This window comes from Martes martes (assembly GCF_963455335.1).
Source record: "Martes martes genome assembly, chromosome: 6".
In the NCBI taxonomy this organism is placed as follows: Eukaryota; Metazoa; Chordata; class Mammalia; order Carnivora; family Mustelidae; genus Martes; species Martes martes.
Genome location: NC_137893.1, coordinates 73161675 through 73180685, shown reverse-complemented (window position 1 = coordinate 73180685; position 19011 = coordinate 73161675). Strand labels below are relative to the sequence as shown.

Below are 19011 nucleotides of genomic sequence, written 5' to 3'. Positions count from 1 at the left end.
AACTTCAATTTTGAAAGAAGTTCTACTGTAGGTAAAATCATCTATCAAACAGCCTTGCACGCCAAAGAGAAATAATTCGTGAAAAGAAGAGTGAAGTAATGTGGCAAACTTGATTGTAGTCTTATTTTAAGAAACTGCCACAGCCACAGAAAAAGCATTGCTTTTTCCCATTAATTTAAAATATATTTGAAATAAGTAACTTAAAGTACGTGTATCAGTACTCAAATATCTCACAATAAATGTCAAGAGTTGCCTAAGATATCTCTACTTTACCAGTCCCATCTTCAGCCTGAATTATTGCTATGGTGTCCTTTGGTTCTATAAGTACAACAAAACTGACTTGGGTATTGACTAGAGTCATATGCATGTGATTTTTCTACAATTTGTGGGAAAAAATGATTTTTTCAAGGAGTAAAGTGATTATTAGAGCTACTGAATACACTCCCAGAATTATTATGGCTAGAATTTAGGATGTCTATTTTACAGGCAAACTTTTTCAGGGGAATAGACCAGATTCATATGAAGTAAGTTCATAAATGTAGTTGCCCTTTTAGGTTTAATTTCTTCCTTGGCTTTTGAATATACTTTTAATATTAATTTATAATTTATATCATAAATTGTATTTATATATACTTTAGACTTAATATACTTTTAAATTCATATAAAAACCCAGTTTTCACTTAATGAAATACTCTTATATTGGCAGAAGTGATCTATATCCCTTAAATATGAAGATTAGTTATCTAAAGAGGACCAGGGCATTTGCTTTGACTAGGCAGCAGATGACTCCATTCAGAAGCGGGTATCAAGGCTTTAAGCCTTGTTTCCAAGGCTTTAAGCCTGTCTTGTGCCTTCTCTTATCTTCTAGGAAAGCCTACTGACTTACACTTTTACACTCAATGCATTTTGATTATTTATTAAATGAATCTTGGTTTCCTGACTGGTCAGAAAACATTAAACTCATGAAGGCTTGATGCTTGTTAAAATTAAAGTACAAAAAGGAAGACCGAGATTATTGTATTTTGTGTGATATTTTATTAAATCACATTTAAAATTGCTGTACCATAACTTAAACTTTGAAAATGTGTAACTAATATTTTATCCTGTTAGTTCTAGTAATTCAAATTTCTTTATATCTCAAGGGAACAATCTTGACAAAGAAAATTAAAATTTCAGTACAAATTATTGACCAATATAATATCTCCAAAGATAAAATTATATCCTCCTACATATATTGAGGGAGAGTTATATATTAAAAACATGAGACAGATGCTTATTTATATCTTTAACTATTACCATAAAAGTTACAAAAAACATACTGAGTAATAAGCTTTTCTGAAAGAAAAGAATGTAAAAGGATGATTTTAGAATACTTTTAGTCATTAAATATTACCTTAAAAACAAAATAAAAGCATAAACAAATCTCAACTAAAATCCCTAAGTACTCAAACAACTAAAGCAGTATCAGAGATGTAAATCTGAGTGGAAATTTGAGATTCAGCCTTTGACTACCCTTTTAAAGCTTTCTTATGTGCTAAAGCAATAATTTTGAATAACTAAAGATATATTAATTCCATTTTAGCTGCAAAAGCATTTTATATTTGTTTTGATTACAAAATTATTGTATGTCATCTTGGCTCTGGCGCTGATACATTGCCCTTTTTTTTAATGCACTGGGATGAGTTTCAATAATCTGTTTAATTCTCACTTTCACACAGATAACAGAAGAAAAGCATTTAAATGATTCTCCATTTTTACCTTCAATTTTATAAGTCTGTTCATTTTTTAACACTATGACACAATATATTGCACCATCTAAATTAAGATATATTTTTTCAAGCATCAAATTCTAATAATCAATAATCAGCTCTTCTTCCTTATTCCTTAAATACCTCAAGAATACATTAACATATATGTGTGCATATAGTTATACATTATAAATGTATTTATACACATAAGTATATGTATATATAAATGTATACCTGCATATGCATATGAAATGACAATAAGGATTTAAAATACTACATAAACTCAGTTGATAAAGCAGTGGCAGAGTTTGACAGGACTGACTCCAATTTTGAAAAAAGTTCTGTGGGTAAAATGCTATCAAACTACAGATGTAGTGAGGAGAAGGGGCACCTGCATCCCAGTGTTCATAGCAGCAATGTCCACAATAGCTAAACTGTGGAAGCAGCTGAGATGCCCTTCAACAGATGAATGGATAAAGAAGATATGGTATATATATACACACAATGGAATATTACTCAGCCATCAGAAAGAATGAATATCTACCATTCACATCAACATGGATGGAACTGGAGGGGATTATGCTAAGTGAAATAAGTCAAGCAGAGAAAGACAATTATCATATGGTTTCACTCATATGTGGAACATAAGGAATAGCACAGAAGACCATAAGGGAAGGGAGTGAAAACTGAAGCGGGGGATATTAGAGAGGGACACAAACCATGAGAGACTATGGACTTGGGGAAACAAACTGTGTCTAAGAGGGGAGGGAGGTGGGGGGGGGGTAGCCAGGTGATAGGTATTAAGGAGGGCTTGTTTTGTGATGAGAACTGGGTGTTATACACAACTAATGAATCACTGAACACTACATCAAAAACTAATGATATACGATATGGTGGCTAACTGAACTAACCAACTAACTAACTAACTAAACAGCACTGTTTCCTAAAAAAAAAAAAAAAAAAAAAAATGCTATCAAATAGCATCGCATACTACAGAGAAATTGTTCATGAAAGAAAAAGTCCATCAATGAAGTGAGCTTCACTGTTGTCTTATTTTAAGAAACTGCCACAGCCACCCCAACCTTCAGCCAATCACCACCCTATTCATTTATCCAATAACAACACTGAGGCAAAACCTTCCACCAGTGAAAAGATCACAACTCACTTAAGTTCAGATGATGGTTAGCCATTTTTTACCAATAAAGTACTTTTTAATTAAGGTATGTACACTGTTTTCTCAGGCATAATGCTATTGCATATAACAGACTACAAAATAATGTAAATATAACTTTTATATGTACTGGGAAATGAAAAATTCATTTGACCAGCTTTATTACAATATTTGTTTTATTGTATAGATGGAACCAAACCTGTAGTATCTCTAAGGTGTGCCTGTATATAGAAATATATGTAATAAATACATAAAAATATATGTTAATATACATAGCAAATTCACACTACTATTAAAATATTTGTTTATATATAAATGTATTACTAGAAAACTACATATTTTATATATAACAAAAAGAGGTATAGTCAGTATTAGAGATAAAATGAGATCATAAAAAATAATCTAGAAAGAGGCAGGAAGAAAAAGTAAGAAAGAATAAACAATAGATGGGTCAAACAGAAAACAAAGACTAAGATGATAGGTTTAAACCCTATTATATCAATAGTGAAGAATATAAATGGTGCAAGCACTCCAATTAAAAGGCAGAGATTATGAGACTGGGAAAAAAAGCAACACCCAAATATGTATCGTCTACTAACTAGAATTACCTTTAAAAAATATAGCATAGTACAACACTGATGCATCTCAAAAAAATTACACTGAATGAAAGAAGCCAGACTCACACACAAAAATATATACTGAACGAATCTATTTATAAAAGAAAAAGCTGAAAATAAGCCAAAAAACCAAATTTAAAAAAAATTTTTTTCTTTTTTATTTATTTGACAGAGAGAGAGAGATATCACAAATAGGCAGAGAGGCAGGCAGAGAGAGAAAGGGAAGCAGGCTTGCTGCCGAGCAAAGAGCCCAATGTGGGGCTCTATCTCAGGACCCTGGGATTATGACCTGAGCCAAAGGCAGAGGTTTTACTCACTGAGCCACCCAGGTGCCCCCGCCCCCAAATCTTATTTAGAGTGAAAAAGTGATCGGTGTTTGCCTTGGACTAAGGTGGGAATTGCTTGGGCAACAGTACATGCAAACATGTGGAGTTGATAAAAATGTTCTATATCTTGAATGTGGAGGTGGTTACACAGTACAGAATGTAAATTATACTATAAAAGTGATTTAAGACTTGTTAAAATGAAGGCTAGAAGAGAGAAGTCTTTGATTAAATAATATACACCTTTAAGCATTCTTAATTATAGGTTTTTCTCTTTCTTTTTCATGGGTATCTTTTATATCACCATGACTATTTTCATAGCATTTTAGTACAGTGGATAGACGAGATCGGGCGCGTTCAGGGTGGTATGGCCGTAGACTAATACCGTGGATAGATTACAAGATTTAGCTTATATACTTTGATAATCTGAACTTTGAAAAACAAGAAAGTTTGTGATTCAAAGAAACACTAAGGGAGCTGAAAGGGAATGAAAAAGCTGAATTAATCAGCCATTTTTCCTCTAGTCTAATGCCCTACATGCCAGAAAGGAATGGCTTTCTCTTTAGTGTCTGAAAGGGAGAGTCAGAATTTTAAACACTGAAAGTCTCCTCTTAGTATATGCTCCAACATTCTCCTTCCAGGCTCAAGTGTACAATAAATAGGAAAAAAGGAGTGAGGACAGGATTATCCTTAAAGTTGAAAATCATCTCCAGTGAAAGGAGAATTAATAAGTTTAAAACTATACCACGTCACCTGTGTGGCTCAGTTGGTTAAACACCCATCTCTTGATTTTGGCTCAGATCATGATCTCAGGGTTCTGGGATCAAGCCCTGCTTTGTGTTGCCTGCTTGAGATTCTCTCTCTCCCTCTCCATCTGCCCCTCCCCCCCAAACTGTGTGCTCTCCCTCTCTCTAAAAATAAAATAAAAGTAAGTTTAAAACTATGCCAAAATACTACCACACTGGCATTTCTGTAAAAGTGTAAGAGTCGTAAGGTAATCTTAAGACTCTAATCAATATCACGTGTGCATCAGTGTGTACCCTGGTTAAGTGTTATGCTAAGTATCTACATATTCATTAGATCATTTAAATTTATAAACATTTATAAACATTTAGCAGAGATTATTTCTATTTTATAAAGAAATTGAGACTTAGATAGTTATTTAAAGTCAAATATAATCGGGAGGGAGACAAACCTAAAAGACTCAATCTCACAAAACAAACTGAGGGTTGCTGGGGGGTGGGAGGGTAGGGATAGGGTGGCTGGGTTATGGACATTGGGGAGGGTATGTGCTATGGTGAGTGCCGTGAAGTGTGTAAGCCTGATGATTCACAGACCTGTACCCCGGGGCAAATAATACATTGTATGTTAATAAAAACAATAAAAACAACAAAAAAAAATAAAGTCAAATACAGTTGGTCCTTGAACAGTGTGGGGTTTAGGGGCACTTACCATCCATGCAGTCAAAAATCTGCATAAAACTTTTGACTTCCCAAAACTTAACTACTAACAGCCTACTGTCAACCAAAAGCCTTACTGATAACATAAACAGCGAATTAACACATATTTTGTATGTTATATGCATTATGTACTGTATTCTTACAATAAAGTAAGCCAGAGAGGAAAAAATGTTATTAAGAAAACCATAAAGAAGAGAGGCTCCTGGGAGGCTCAGTTGGCTAAGCATCCGACTCTTGATTTTGGCTCAGGTCATGATCTCAGGGTCCTAGGATCAAGCCCTGCTTCAGGCTCTGCATTTAGTGCAGAGTCTGCTTGGGATGCTCTCTCTCCCTCTCCCTCTGCCCCTACCCTTGATCATTCTCTCCTTCTCTCTCTAAAATAAATAAAATCTTAAAAAAGAAAGAAAGAAAGAAAGAAAGAAAGAAAGAAAGAAAGAAAGAAAGAGAAAAAGAAACCATAAGGACGAGAAAATACATTTATAATACTGTTCTGTTTTCATCTGGAGCGGAAGGAGTGGGAGGATGGGGTAACTGGGTGATGGACACTGGGGAGGGTATGTGTTGTAATGAGCACTAGATATTATATAAGACTGATGCATCACAGACCTGTACCTCTGAAACAAATAATATATGTTAATTAACTGAATTTAAATTTTAAAAAATTGACAAGAAGAAAATATTCACTAACTGATCATCCTGTTTAAGAATATAAATAATATTTATATTGAGCAAAAAATAAGTTTGAGCATATTGATTATATTTGTGGAGGGAGTAAAGCGCTTTTCACCTTACCTGTAATCACATGCTGTAGTAATTTCTGCTCCTCCACCCAACGCCCAACCTTGAATCAGTGCAACACTTATTAAAGGGAGTCTGTTTATTGAAGGAAAAAAGGAAAAAATGGATGTCAATATTTTTCCTTTCAATATTAACTTACAAATATTACCTAAAAAAACTTGAGATGCAGTAGAAACAAAATTACTGAACTATGTTCATAATAACAAACATACCTCAAAGGACAGTGGAACCCTGACTGTGTGTATCATGAGGAATAAAACAGTATAATTCTTAAGATAAAATAATTCATACTAAATGCTATGTAAGTTTATCAAACTACGTCCCTGAATCATTATTTTTAAACTATTAACTATATTTTTATATATGAATATACATAAAATATATAAAGTATGTAAGTACTATATGATATATATACCTTATATATATTTTTATATATCACTAACTATATTTTTTAACTATATATTGTAACTTTCTTCTAAATAAATGAATGTTTTTTTTTGGTTTTTTGGGGGTTTTTTTTGTTTTTTTTTTAAAGATTTTGTTTATTTATTTGTCAGAGAGAGAGAGTGTGAGCACAGGCAGACAGAGAGGCAGAGGGAGAAGCAGGCTCCCTGTGGAGCAAGGAGCCCGATGTGGGACTCGATCCCAGGACGCTGGGATCATGACCCGAGCCGAAGGCAGCGGCTTAACCAACTGAGCCACCCAGGCGTCCCTAAATGAATGTTTTTTTATGTAATATACAGCTCCTACAACTCCTCAGGCACTGGCAATCAAGAATAATTTTATGATCTTATCTTACTCCATTTTCATTGATGTCACGTTAGATGGCAAAATTAAGGCTATATCCAAAGGGAGGAAATGTGGTAGAGAAGACTGAGCTCCAAAACTGTGTTATTATAAAGATTCCTACCAAATGCCTTTTTTATTACCTATTGAAATGATCGATAAACTAAGAATATATAAAGGAATGGGTCTGTGGTAAAAGTAAATCTCTTCACCTTTCCTATCTGCAAAGACCCACTTTGGAGGAGTGTGTGAGTATTACAAGGTAAATCCATATGCTTTGAAAGTATGGAATATTTTGTAGGTTCTAAATAAATGCAAAACTGCACACCTAAAGTAATGGAAAATATATTAAAACATTCTGCTTCCAAATAAAAGGGATCAAAAAACCTTTAAGATTTATCTAAGAAAAAGTCAAGTTTAATAGGGAAAGGAAGGTGAAGAGGAACTAAAGCAATGAAAAAAAGTATTTTAGAATAACATTTTGATTCCATTATTTTTTCTAGGCTCTCACATATGAAGAGCACCAAAAATAGAGTGATGCTCAACTAGTAAGTATGCTAAATAATATGGAATCTTAGTTTTTATAATTTTGTTAAGTTCTTTAGGAAAAGTGCTATGTCTTAAAATTTTTTTTATCTCTCCCTTCTCTTATCTTTTAAATACCTATGCATACTTCACTAATATTTAATTAAATGACTATTCTAGATATAGCACAAATAAATAGTTCATCATTAAAATAAATATAATTTGAAAAGCAGGTATTTTTAAACTGGTGTAAAACAGAACAATGAAGAGCTCTTTTTGTTTTTTTAGATTTCATATTTTAAAAAGAAGATACATTACCTCTTCAATCTTGTTAAGGTGTTCTGCATGAACATACATAAGGCCAGTCCATCCTTTAAAAAAGAATAAGCATAAACACAAAGTATAATATAAGTGTATTATATAAGAAATTTTTCCCATTTTTTTCAGGATTTAGAAAGTAATGAAGGCAAAAATATACCCAACTTTTTTTTAAAATGAGGTTTTCACTTAAAACTCTTTGATGTTGTCAGAAATGCAAATGATGCAGTATTAGATTTTGTTGCACTCTTAGGACCCCTTGAGTTCAGCTCTACATGAGGTTATTAGCAAAGACTTACACATGTGAGTCAGATCACATACTGCAGAAGAGTGTGAAGTTCTACTCAGGGTAATTGGGAGAAAGAGACGTAAGAGGTACCGATTTATTATCCCAAATTCTGATTCCCTAAGAATATAAAAATATAAAAAACAAATTTCGTAAAAGTACAGTTGACCCTTGAACAACACAGGTTTCAATGGCATGGATCCACTTACATGTGGACTTTTTATAGTACAGGACTGTGAATGTGGTCAATGTGTGAATGTGTATTTTCTTCCTAATGATTTTCTTAATAACTTTTTTTCCTGTAGCTTACATTGTAAGAATATAGTATATAATACATATAACATACAAAATATGTGTTAATCAACTGTTTATGTTATTGGTAAGGCTTCCACTCAACAGTAAACTATTAGAAGTTAAGTTATTGGGTAGTCAAAAGTTATATGCAGATTTTCAACTGCACAGGATCGGGGCCCTAATCCCTGCATTGTCCAAGGGTCGACTGTAGTCTAAACTCACTGTCTCTTCTTTTGTAACTCACATATGTCCTTCAACCTAGTGTAATCTAGTCTTCAGCCTTCCCTCAAAAGACTCCCCTCAAAGGTTTCAAATAATCTTCTATTTGTTAAACGACTTCCTTAACCTTATCTTCCTGTCTCTATAACATGGGTATCTTGCTTTGAACAGTTTCTGTATTTTGAAAGCCTCTTATAGTTTCTAGCAATACTTTCCACTCTTGATTCTCCTCCTATTTCTTTGATTGTTCCTATCCAGTTTTCTTCTTTGCCTCTTCTTTTTTAGCTAAATAAGTAATTTAATACCAGTAAATTCATGTATTCCCCAAGATCCAATCCATGATTCTCTTTCTCTTCTTTATCTACAAATTCTTCCTTGGAAGTCTCATCCATCCCCATTGCTTCAACTCTTGTTTCATGCGGACTCCCAAAACCTCCTAGAAATTTCACATTCTGCCAAGACTTCAAATTCAGCATGGCAAAATCAAATGGGAGTGGGAAGAGCTGAGTTTGGATCCTAGAGCTACTGCTTAATAATAACATGAACTGGAGCAAGTCTTAACTGAACTGAGTTTCCTCATCTAAAAGGAAAGAGTGACAAATAAAAAATACTTGTTCTATTTTACTTAAATGATGATTGGAAAGATGAAAATGTACCTAGATACTCTGTAAATGATCACATAAATGTAAGTGAGTTCTTAAAAAAAAGGGGGGGGGGGGTCTTCTGGTCAATAAGGCTCAGAATTTTAGTATTTACCTTGATTCTTCCATTTTACAGTTCACTTCCAATTATTTACCAAGTAAGTCCTTTGAAATATTTCCAATATAAATCCCTTCTTTTTCTATTTGCACTGCTGCTACCCTAGCTCAGACTTGTTACTCCTACTTAGATTATGACAACAGCCTTGTTTCCTAACTAGGAATGCATTTCCTAACTATACTGCATCAAAGTACATTATATTACACAAAGTATTTTAAGAAATGCTTAACAAACTGAGAAGAGTGCCAAATAAGAAGAAATTCATTTCAATTGGGTCAGGGTAGTTGGGAAGGCTTTATAGAGGGGAAGGGAAGATGGCATTTGCTAGGCCTACACAATAAGCCTCTAGAAGTTGACAAAATGCCTTCTTTATCCTCAGAAGCTAATACAATTTTTTGCATATATTTGCTTTTGAAGTTAAATGAATCATATGAATTTCAGATGGAAAACTATGTTATTCTAGAAAACAAATGTACTCAATGAAAGGTAAAAAACCAACATAAATATAAACTTCCTAACTGAAAGCCTTTATCACAAAGGTCATTCCATATTATAAATTAAAAAGAAAATTAACACAAGCACAAAGAGCTAGAAGGTTTAAAACTAGACTGATTTATAGTCTATTAAAATCTATAGAGTAGAGGGGCACTTGGATGGCTTAGTTAGTTGGGCATCTGCCTTCAGCTTGGGTCATGATCCTGGGGTTCTGGGATTGAGCCCCACATCAGGCTCCCTGCTCATCAAGAAGGAGTTTCTCCCTCTCCCTCTGCTTGTGCTCGCTCTCTGTCAAATAAATAAATAAAATCCTAAAAAAAAAAAAAAAATCTATGCAATAGGGGTGCCTGGGTGGCTCGGTCAGTTGAACAGCCAACTTGTGATTTTGGCTCAGGTCATGATCTCATGGGTATTGAGATAGAGCCTTGCAGCAGGCTCTAAGCTCAGTAGAATATCCACTTAAGATTCTCTCTCTCCTCTTACGCTCAGTGAAATAAGTCAAGCAGAGAAAGTCAATTATCATATGGCTTCACTTACTTGTGGAGATAAGGAATAACATGGAGGACATTAGGAGAAGGAAAGGAAAAGTGAACTGGGGTAAATCAGAGGGAGAGACAAACCACGAGAGACTGTGGACTCTGAGAAACAAACTGAGGGTTTTGGAAGGGAGGAGGGTTGGGGGGATGGGTGAACCTGGTGGTGGATATTAAGGAGGGCACTTATCGCATGGAGCACTGGTGTGGTGCATAAACAATGAATCTTGGAACACTGTAAAAATTAAAAAAAAAAAAAGATTCTCTCTCTCCTCTCCCTCTGCCTCTCCCCCTGCTCATACTTGCCCTCTTTCTCTAAAATAAATAAATAAAATCTTTTAAAAAATCTGTGCAATAAAGCCTGTTAAATTATCTCAATAAATTAATTTTAATAGGCCTATTTTCTATTATACTAGATATAGAGTACTTAAAATTCTGGCAGAAGCATCTAGAATTGGTAGAAATGAAAGTGAAGCAGGTATTAGACTGTATACTCTTATAATTCTTATCCAAGAGTGCCTGGGTGGCTCAGTTGGTTAAGTGTCTGCCTTCAGCTCAGATCCCAGGGTCCTGGGATGAGTCCCGCATCGGGTTCCCTGCTCACCAAGGAACCTACTTCTCTCTCTGCTTTTGCTCACTCTCCCTGACAAATAAAATCCTCAAAAAAAGAGAGAAAGGAAAAAAAAAATCATTCAAAAGATAAGTTACACTAAAAATGTTTAAAAGCAGTATAGAACAATTTGTTAACAATGCAGCCTCTAGAGCTAAAATGCCTAGGTTGAATCTGGGCTCTACTACTTACTGGCTAGTTTGGCTTTGAGCATGATACCTAACCACTCTGTGCTTTAGTCTTCTCACCTATAATAATAGTACCTATCTCATTAGGGTATTAAGTAATGATTAAATAAATCTGACACATAAAGAACTTAGTGTCTGATATATAGTAATAGAACAAGAAATATTATCTAGCACTAATATTATCTATTATCTATCTATCATAAATATTATCTAGCACTAATGATATTAATAATGCTATTATTAATATCAGTAATAGCACTGGCAATCAGACAATGAATATGCTTTGGCTTTAAATGTTTCATAAAGTAGAGATTACACTGTACCAGCAGACATGACCTAGGAAGAAAAAAAGATCAGATTTGTCCCCCAAAGCCACTGGACCAAAAATGGTTAAATGCTTGGGCCCTTTCCTGGGCTGTAGGAAGAAAATAAGCCAATGAGAGATAAAACCCAGTTTATGATAGAATAAGTCAAAAAAAAAGGAGCAATGAAAAGCTAGATCTGCTCTGATGAAAGAAAGCTGGGAGCTGGAAAGTAACAAAAAAGGTTTTAAGAACTGCCGCAGACAGTGATATTTTCATCCAGCTAAATGATACCCTGAGGCCGAAACCTATTCCTCCAGCTCTTATTTGTATAACAAAGATGGGAAGCACAATGCTCAGCCAAAGTGTCAAAAGGAACTATTAATGTCTTATTTACTCTGAGCCAGATTTATCCTGAGTGGAAAAATGCTCAGCCTATAAAAGTATCTTACTTATCTTAGAACCATAAATGAGCCTTTCACTTTTTTCCCTAAGTGCCTGTTGTATGGATTTATTAATTTCCTCAAAATACATGGGAGGGTTTAGAGAAAATTAGAATAATTTTGTCTATAAATTAATGAGGCTAAAATAAAACTGTACAACAGTAGTAGCAAAAGCAAAGAAGTCAGATGAGCACTTCATTTGAGGTCACTGTAGAAATTTAAGCAACGGAGAAATAAGGGCCAACAGATTGGCAGAAAGTAACTGAAAGGTCAGGGAGCCAAGGAAAACTACTACCTGTAAGCTCTAGATTAAGAGTCTAAAGGTTTCTAAAATGTCAGACTTTTCCTCGAGGAATTATACCCATTCACTGCAGAATAAGTAGGTTTGTTTTCCCGTAACTTGAAGATTATAATTGGATTTTGATGATTTCTGCCTTCTGAAAAAAGACTTCTGATAGTCTACAAAAAAACATCTGTGACATCAAATCCAACTCTTAAAATTGGGTTAATGCATTAGATTTTTTTTTTCTATTTTATTCTTTTCTTTGTCCCATAACTTTCCAGGGCTAATGTGTGTATTATCCTAGTCCATCTCCTTGCGTCAACTTTTTTCAACCAAGGATTAACTGCCTAATAGGGACAGTTGGAGCTCTTTTTTCTACTCATAAAACAAAAAATAACAAAATGAAACCAACTTCTTAAGATACCAACTAAATTTTTTAAAAAGTGGACTGATAAATATAATAAAATGTTGATGGTTACTAACGCTATTATGAGTACATCAGGGTTTTACTGTATTTACTTCTATTTATATTAGGTAATTTTCACTAATAAAATATTTTTTAAACTTTGAAAAAATACACTGGCAAAAACATCAACATAATTATCTTTTTTAAAAAAAGCCATTTAATAATCACTTTCAAATATCTTATTATAATCAGAAGGGACTATAATCCAATCACTAGAATTATCATCTATTCTAATTATCTCATCATCCTCAGAAAAGCAAATTTACCATATAAGCAAATGCTAGTGAAACATCTGCAATAACAAAGAGTAAGTGTATTAGATAAAGAAAATCTTCACTTAGAGAAAGGCTGTTCATAACTCAATGTTAAGAGTCTCAGAATACCTCAGCTGTGTGGGGCAGATGCATTGATACATGCAGCTGCAACTCATAAAGATGCATGAAGCTCAAAAGTCCTGAGGCCATTTAAAAATCTCAGTTTTACACATATTCATGGTTCTTTCTCAGGTATATAGAAATTAGCATGATTCTACTTCTAGCTTTTACGTGTATACAAAATAAAAAATCCTGGCCATATGATCTAAAGAGACAGAAACAACCCTTTAACTAGAAGAAAGCAAAATAACCTTTCAATTTTTTAGGGTATTTTCCTACCCAACTTACATCAGACCCAAAATAATCTCATACAATAATAATAATAATAATAGCAACAATATTGTAATAATATAATCTCATTATATCTATCCACTATCTTTTATGAACAAAGTAAGGTACCTAGGAATTCAATCATTCCAGAGATGAAAAATTATAATCAAATAACTTGCAGGTCATATAGCTAATTCTGAGATGACCTTGGGCAAAAATCCATATAGTCAAATCTGCAGCTTAGTGCTCTAATCATTTAACACAAAGCAAATTTTAAGTACAGTGTTGCTACAATGGATCATCTCCTGGATAATGTTTATTAATACTTACATCTTTGAAATAAAAATAAGAGCTAACTCTTTCAGACACTATCCTAGTATGCATTTTATATACATTATAGCCTTGTGAATAGCTATAATCCTCACAATAGCTCTATGAAATACAGAATTCTCATTTCTAGATTAGGAAAATAAGGATTAGAAAGATTAAGTGATTTGCCCAATCACTTACCCAGAAGGCATTGAAACCAGAGTTCAAATCCAAGTCTATCAAAATTACCAAAAGAGAGCGCTTTCCTCACAATTTTATGCAAATACAGATTATATACTATATAGGTCAGTATGACTTATGGAGTACCACTTAAACCTTATTACATACATACATCCCACAACTATAATTAAATGGCTATAAATACTTCTATTTTTTTCCTTTTTCTTCCCTTCTTTTTTTTGCCTTGGATATATGGGTGGAAGTTCCTAGGTTCCTTGGAGGATAATGGAAGACAACTAATAATGGAAGATAATTAGGATTCCTTTTCTTTCAGGGTAATTCAGAAGCAAATGCTTTAACTGTTACCATTTGCTGAAGCCTACTATGTGCCAAAGCTTTGCTGGGTACTTTATATATATACCTCATATAAAATTCCTCATCATGAGATGCTAAGGGTCTTCCACTTAAAAGAATTCAAACTCTTGCTGATTTTAATGGGCTTTAGTGATTGCTAATCTTCCTGTCCCTCCCTCCCACCCCCACTATTTCAAAGTATTTGCAACCCCATCTTTGAGAAGAAAACCAAAACCTCTGATCCTCAGAAAGCTCTTAAAGAGTAGCTATCATAATAACCATATGTAAAATATAAATATCTCAGTCACAGATATCTGATAAACATATGGAATCTAGTGCATAATTTATATAAATACTTGCCTCTGGAGTCAAGTATTTATATATAGTTATAAATACTTGCCTCTGGAGTCAATAATGCTCTCACAGCATTCAAATCAGATCCTGAGGAGAAGGTATTTTCTGCCCCACGGACAATGAGACCTTTCCCCTCTGTCCAATTTTCCAATTCAATCACTCTTTCCAGAAGTTGTAGCATCATAACACCTGCCAGAGAGATGAGGGGGAATCAAAGCACATAAGATACTGGAAAAAGATAAATAATTTAGAAACTATCAGGAGTCAGATAGATCCTACATTTTACAAATATTAACTGAATGTCTCTCAAATGTCTGTTTTGGTGGTACCATGGGGTATACACTAAAGAGGTATCCTTGACAGTCCCTGCTTTCGAGTTTATAATATATTAGTAACCTCTCTCTCTTACTCACTGTCGTAATTAAGAAATCACACAAATATATGGTTAGGCAGAAAATGAGAATATATCATACATGTCCCAGGAATAGGAAAATTGGAATGAATAAAGGGTACGGTGGTAAGAAAAAAATATTTCTTAGGGTAAAAGCCAAATATAGACCTGACTTGACAGTAGTACACATTGTCTTAGTCAACAAGCTCAACAAGGATTATAAAATTAACAAGCTCATAACAAGAGTGATGCCTATATTCCTAACTCAGATATGGTACTGCCCCAGAAGACTTAGATCTTAACAATCTATTGGGTATATGGTACATAAAACAAAGGTTAAGATTCCTACTCTACTTCCTATTCCTATTCCTAGTTCTTCAAATAAGAACTATTACAATAGGATGTTAGGTCAGGAAAGGGACAGTACATATCATCTTGTTCCAGAGCTGACAAACTACGCTCTAACCCAAGGTATGCTATGAAAGTACATTATAGGCTGCTAATAAGATACCTACCAACTATCAATTCTATGATTTACAGGTTAAATTTTTATCTTAGTATCATCCCAAAATTCTACTGGAGTTTCTTTATAATGGACAAATTTAAAAAGGAAATAGCAGGAACTATAATTCTTATCCATGGTGATCTTCCAAGTTCATAAAGTTCATAATGCTATCAATGATTAAGTTTACTCTTTCCTCTGCTTAAGAAAATGCTTTAGAAGCCAATATAAAGATCATGACAGAGGATTAAAACCTTCAAATAATCTGTACCACAAGGTTCCAAAACTTACTATATAAGCCCCATTTAACTATGTACACTACTTTGGAAAATAAATCCCATGATGTCAAGAACTTTACTCTTTTTGCCATTTCCTGAACTAACCAATAATGAAATGGTTCCACAATAATGTTAATGCTACCGATTCACAAGTAACTAATGCAGCTATCCTTTCTAATGGCTAAATTATGACCTAATTAAAATAGTAGCCCTACCCAAGGATGTCCTGGATGTTTTAGAAATATAGTTATTGCTCTCCAAAGATTTATACAGTCTAGTAGCTTTTTACAAAAACAAACAACCAACCAACCAAACCAAACAAAACCACCACTCATTTAGGCTAAGAATAAATCTATATAAGTAAATATGGTTCTTCAATCATCCCTAAGAGTTAAGCTTCTAAAAAAGTAATGTTGGTTTTGAGTATGAGATATCTATACCAGTACTTAATCTTGAACTCATCTTTTTAACTTTGTAAACTAAGTTTAAGAGTTGGAAGGAACCTTAATGAAGTACCTGGTTGGGTAATTTTCAAACCAGGACCGTGGGGTTGCCGGCTCACTCATTTTCTCCCAGACTAACTTGGTCAAACACCATTAACCAAATCAAAGCATCTCTGTTCATATTTGGTTTAAACATTAGCCATGATTAATTAATATTTAGTTATATTTGGATACTACTTACTAATATAAATTATTTATAGCTACTCAGTAAATTAAAACTATTATTCTAGTCTAATTTTTGAGAGCAGTCTTACCTTTCTAATTTTACTTATCCTAAGCTAATATTAAAATTGGGTTTTATTCTCTATAGCAGCTTAAATTTAGTGTTATTCTTTAGCAAAAGAAACATTTTATGTAATACTGGGTTAAATAAGTGTATTAAAATTAATTTCTCCTGTTTCTGTAAGGGCCTATTCAGCCAGAGCAGCCCCACCCCGGTTGAATAGCCATTTTGTTGTTTATGCAGTAAAACTTAAATTGACCCTGCCCCCTCAGGGGAAGTCACCTAAAAGCAAGTCCAGGAAACCAGTCGCAGGTAACAAAGCCCAAATACAAGGGTGGGTCAGGTCAGGTGGAGACATCCAATCAGTAAAGCATGCATACTGTCTCCCTAGCTACCAAGGAGTGTGGGCCCCACCTTTTGGGCACCTTTTGGGTGCCAATTCTGACTAGTTCAAATAGCTACTATGGGGTGAATTGTAATTCAATTGGCCACCCGTGTGGGGCCTAGCATGACTGTGCAGCTTCCTCTGTGTGTTAAAATCTCATTGGCCACCTGTGTGTGGCCAGGCCCAACCACATGGCATTTGCTCTATAAAAGTTAGTCTGTAAGGCAGGGAGGGTTCACCCTCTCTGTAAGAGGCACGGCCCCAAACGCTGGTTTGATTCTCGATGCTTGGTGAGAAATAAAGCTTTGCTTGACCTTCGCTTTGTATCAGTCTTGCTCCTTTAATCACGGGCCCATTATTGGGGGACCCAACCATTTCCTTTTTTTATTTTACTTTTTAAAAATATGGCTACTAGAAATTTCATTTTACATATGTGGGTCACATTTGTGTTCACATTATACTTTTTTTTTTTTTAAGATTTTATTTATTTGAAAGAGATTACAAGTAGGCAGAGAGGTGGGCAGTGGGGGGTGGGGGTGGGGGGAGCAGGCTCCCCGCTGAGCAGACAGCCCGATGTGGGGCTCAATCCCAGGACCTTGAGATCATGACCTGAGCTGAAGGCAAAAGCTTTAACCCACTGAGCCACCCAGGTGCCCCTGTGTTTGCATTATACTTCTATTGGATAACACTAATAGAGAGAGAGAAAGACATCTCTGAATTATGCTAAAAGGAAAGAAAAGTCATCTTGTGTTTTAAAGACCCACCACTGATAATTTACAAAGTTTACAGTCTATTGACTTCTGCCTATAGGTATGAAAATTTATTGAGACATTTTTAAGCCCAGTATTTCAAATACTATAATATATAATTTACCCCCCATGAAGATGAGTGCATAACTGAAAAATAGAAACTGTCAAAGTCATCCTAACTGGGTAGTCAGCAAAGGTTACTCATTAGCGCTTGCATAATATTATCAACCACCCATGAGGTACATCACTGACAAATAGAGACTGCCAAAATCACCTTGAAAAAAGTAGGAGCGCTAGACAGTCAGCAGTGTTAGTCATTAGCTCTTTCATAACATAGTGTAATTAAAATTTGAACTTTGGTGTTTATTAACAAAGTACCACATGTCCTGGACTTTTGGGTCCCTTAAATAGGAAATTCATGCATGCCCAAGAATGCTACCTAGCAAATAGAAGGTATTTACCAGTATCTAAGTGTCAGGAATGAGGTAACACATAGGCAAGCAGTGTTTTCACTGATTATTGGAATTACATGGTTAAAATGACAGTCTTATTTCAAGTCACAGAAAAAAAACATTTTAACTAAAAGTAATTTCTTTTTTCATGTATAGGTTTCTCTCTTCTGTTTTCAAAAATCTTTGAAAGCTCCTTCCCCTTGTCTCCCAGGGACATTAGCTAAACATAAACAAATGAAGTCATTACCCAGTCAGTAAAAGTCAAGGGAAAAAATAATCAAGATTAATTTGAAAGTTTCCTTTCTATCAACATCCATATTGATGGATTTTTAAAAAAGGATTAAAATACAATTAGTAAAAATGTTCCTGGTTCATGTGACAGTTTTGGGTATTGTGTGTGAGTATGCATATTGTAACAGTATCACAACTTTGAAGAATTCTGTCACCAGAGTAGAGACAAAAATCATATGATAGCAGCTTAGATTTAGTGTCATTCTTTAGCAAAAGAAGGATCTCTATACCTGAGAGGGCATTCTTTTTACTTGGATTATTCAGAGTAAGAATGCCAATACCACTGTCTTCCTTCTGAAGGTCAACGGATCCACCAGGAAACTGCCGAAGTTTTTTTTCTAATTCTTCCACATGGAACCCATGAGATGTATTATAAAGTGATATTCCTCCCATTTGATGCAGTAAATTTGTCCTTACAGTCAAAGATGATGTCTTCAAAAGATTTCCAGCCATTTCTGGAAAATAGAGAAAAATATGCAATAGTCAAAGTGAACACTTTTCTAATATTATATTTAATTGGGACTACCTTCCTCACTTTTCTTTTAAATTTTTTTATTTTTTATTAACATATAATGTATTATTAGCCCCGGGGTACAGGTCTGTGAATCGCCAAGTTTACACACTTCACAGTACTCACCAGAGCACATACCTTCCCCAAGGTCCATAATCCAACCACCCTCTCCCTCCCCCGAGCAACCCTCAGTTTGTTTTGTGGGATTAAGATCTCTTATGGTTTTTCTCCCTCCCCATCCCATCTTGTTTACGATTTTCC

General features: G+C 34.4%; 1 protein-coding gene across 3 annotated transcripts in view; it reads right to left on the bottom strand.

Moving 5' to 3' along the window:
* Nucleotides 1-19011, bottom strand: part of ECHDC1 (ethylmalonyl-CoA decarboxylase 1) — a 67927-nt gene that overhangs the window by 29779 nt on the left and 19137 nt on the right. For all 3 annotated transcript variants that reach the window (XM_080807161.1, XM_080807159.1, XM_080807160.1), the window contains exons 2-5: nt 18470-18694; nt 14512-14654; nt 7747-7799; nt 6112-6192 (exon numbers count right to left, since the gene is read on the bottom strand). In XM_080807161.1, the coding sequence (XP_080663287.1) occupies nt 6112-6192; nt 7747-7799; nt 14512-14654; nt 18470-18692 (500 nt within the window). In that variant the 5' untranslated portion in view covers nt 18693-18694. The remainder of the gene's footprint in view (nt 1-6111; nt 6193-7746; nt 7800-14511; nt 14655-18469; nt 18695-19011) is intronic.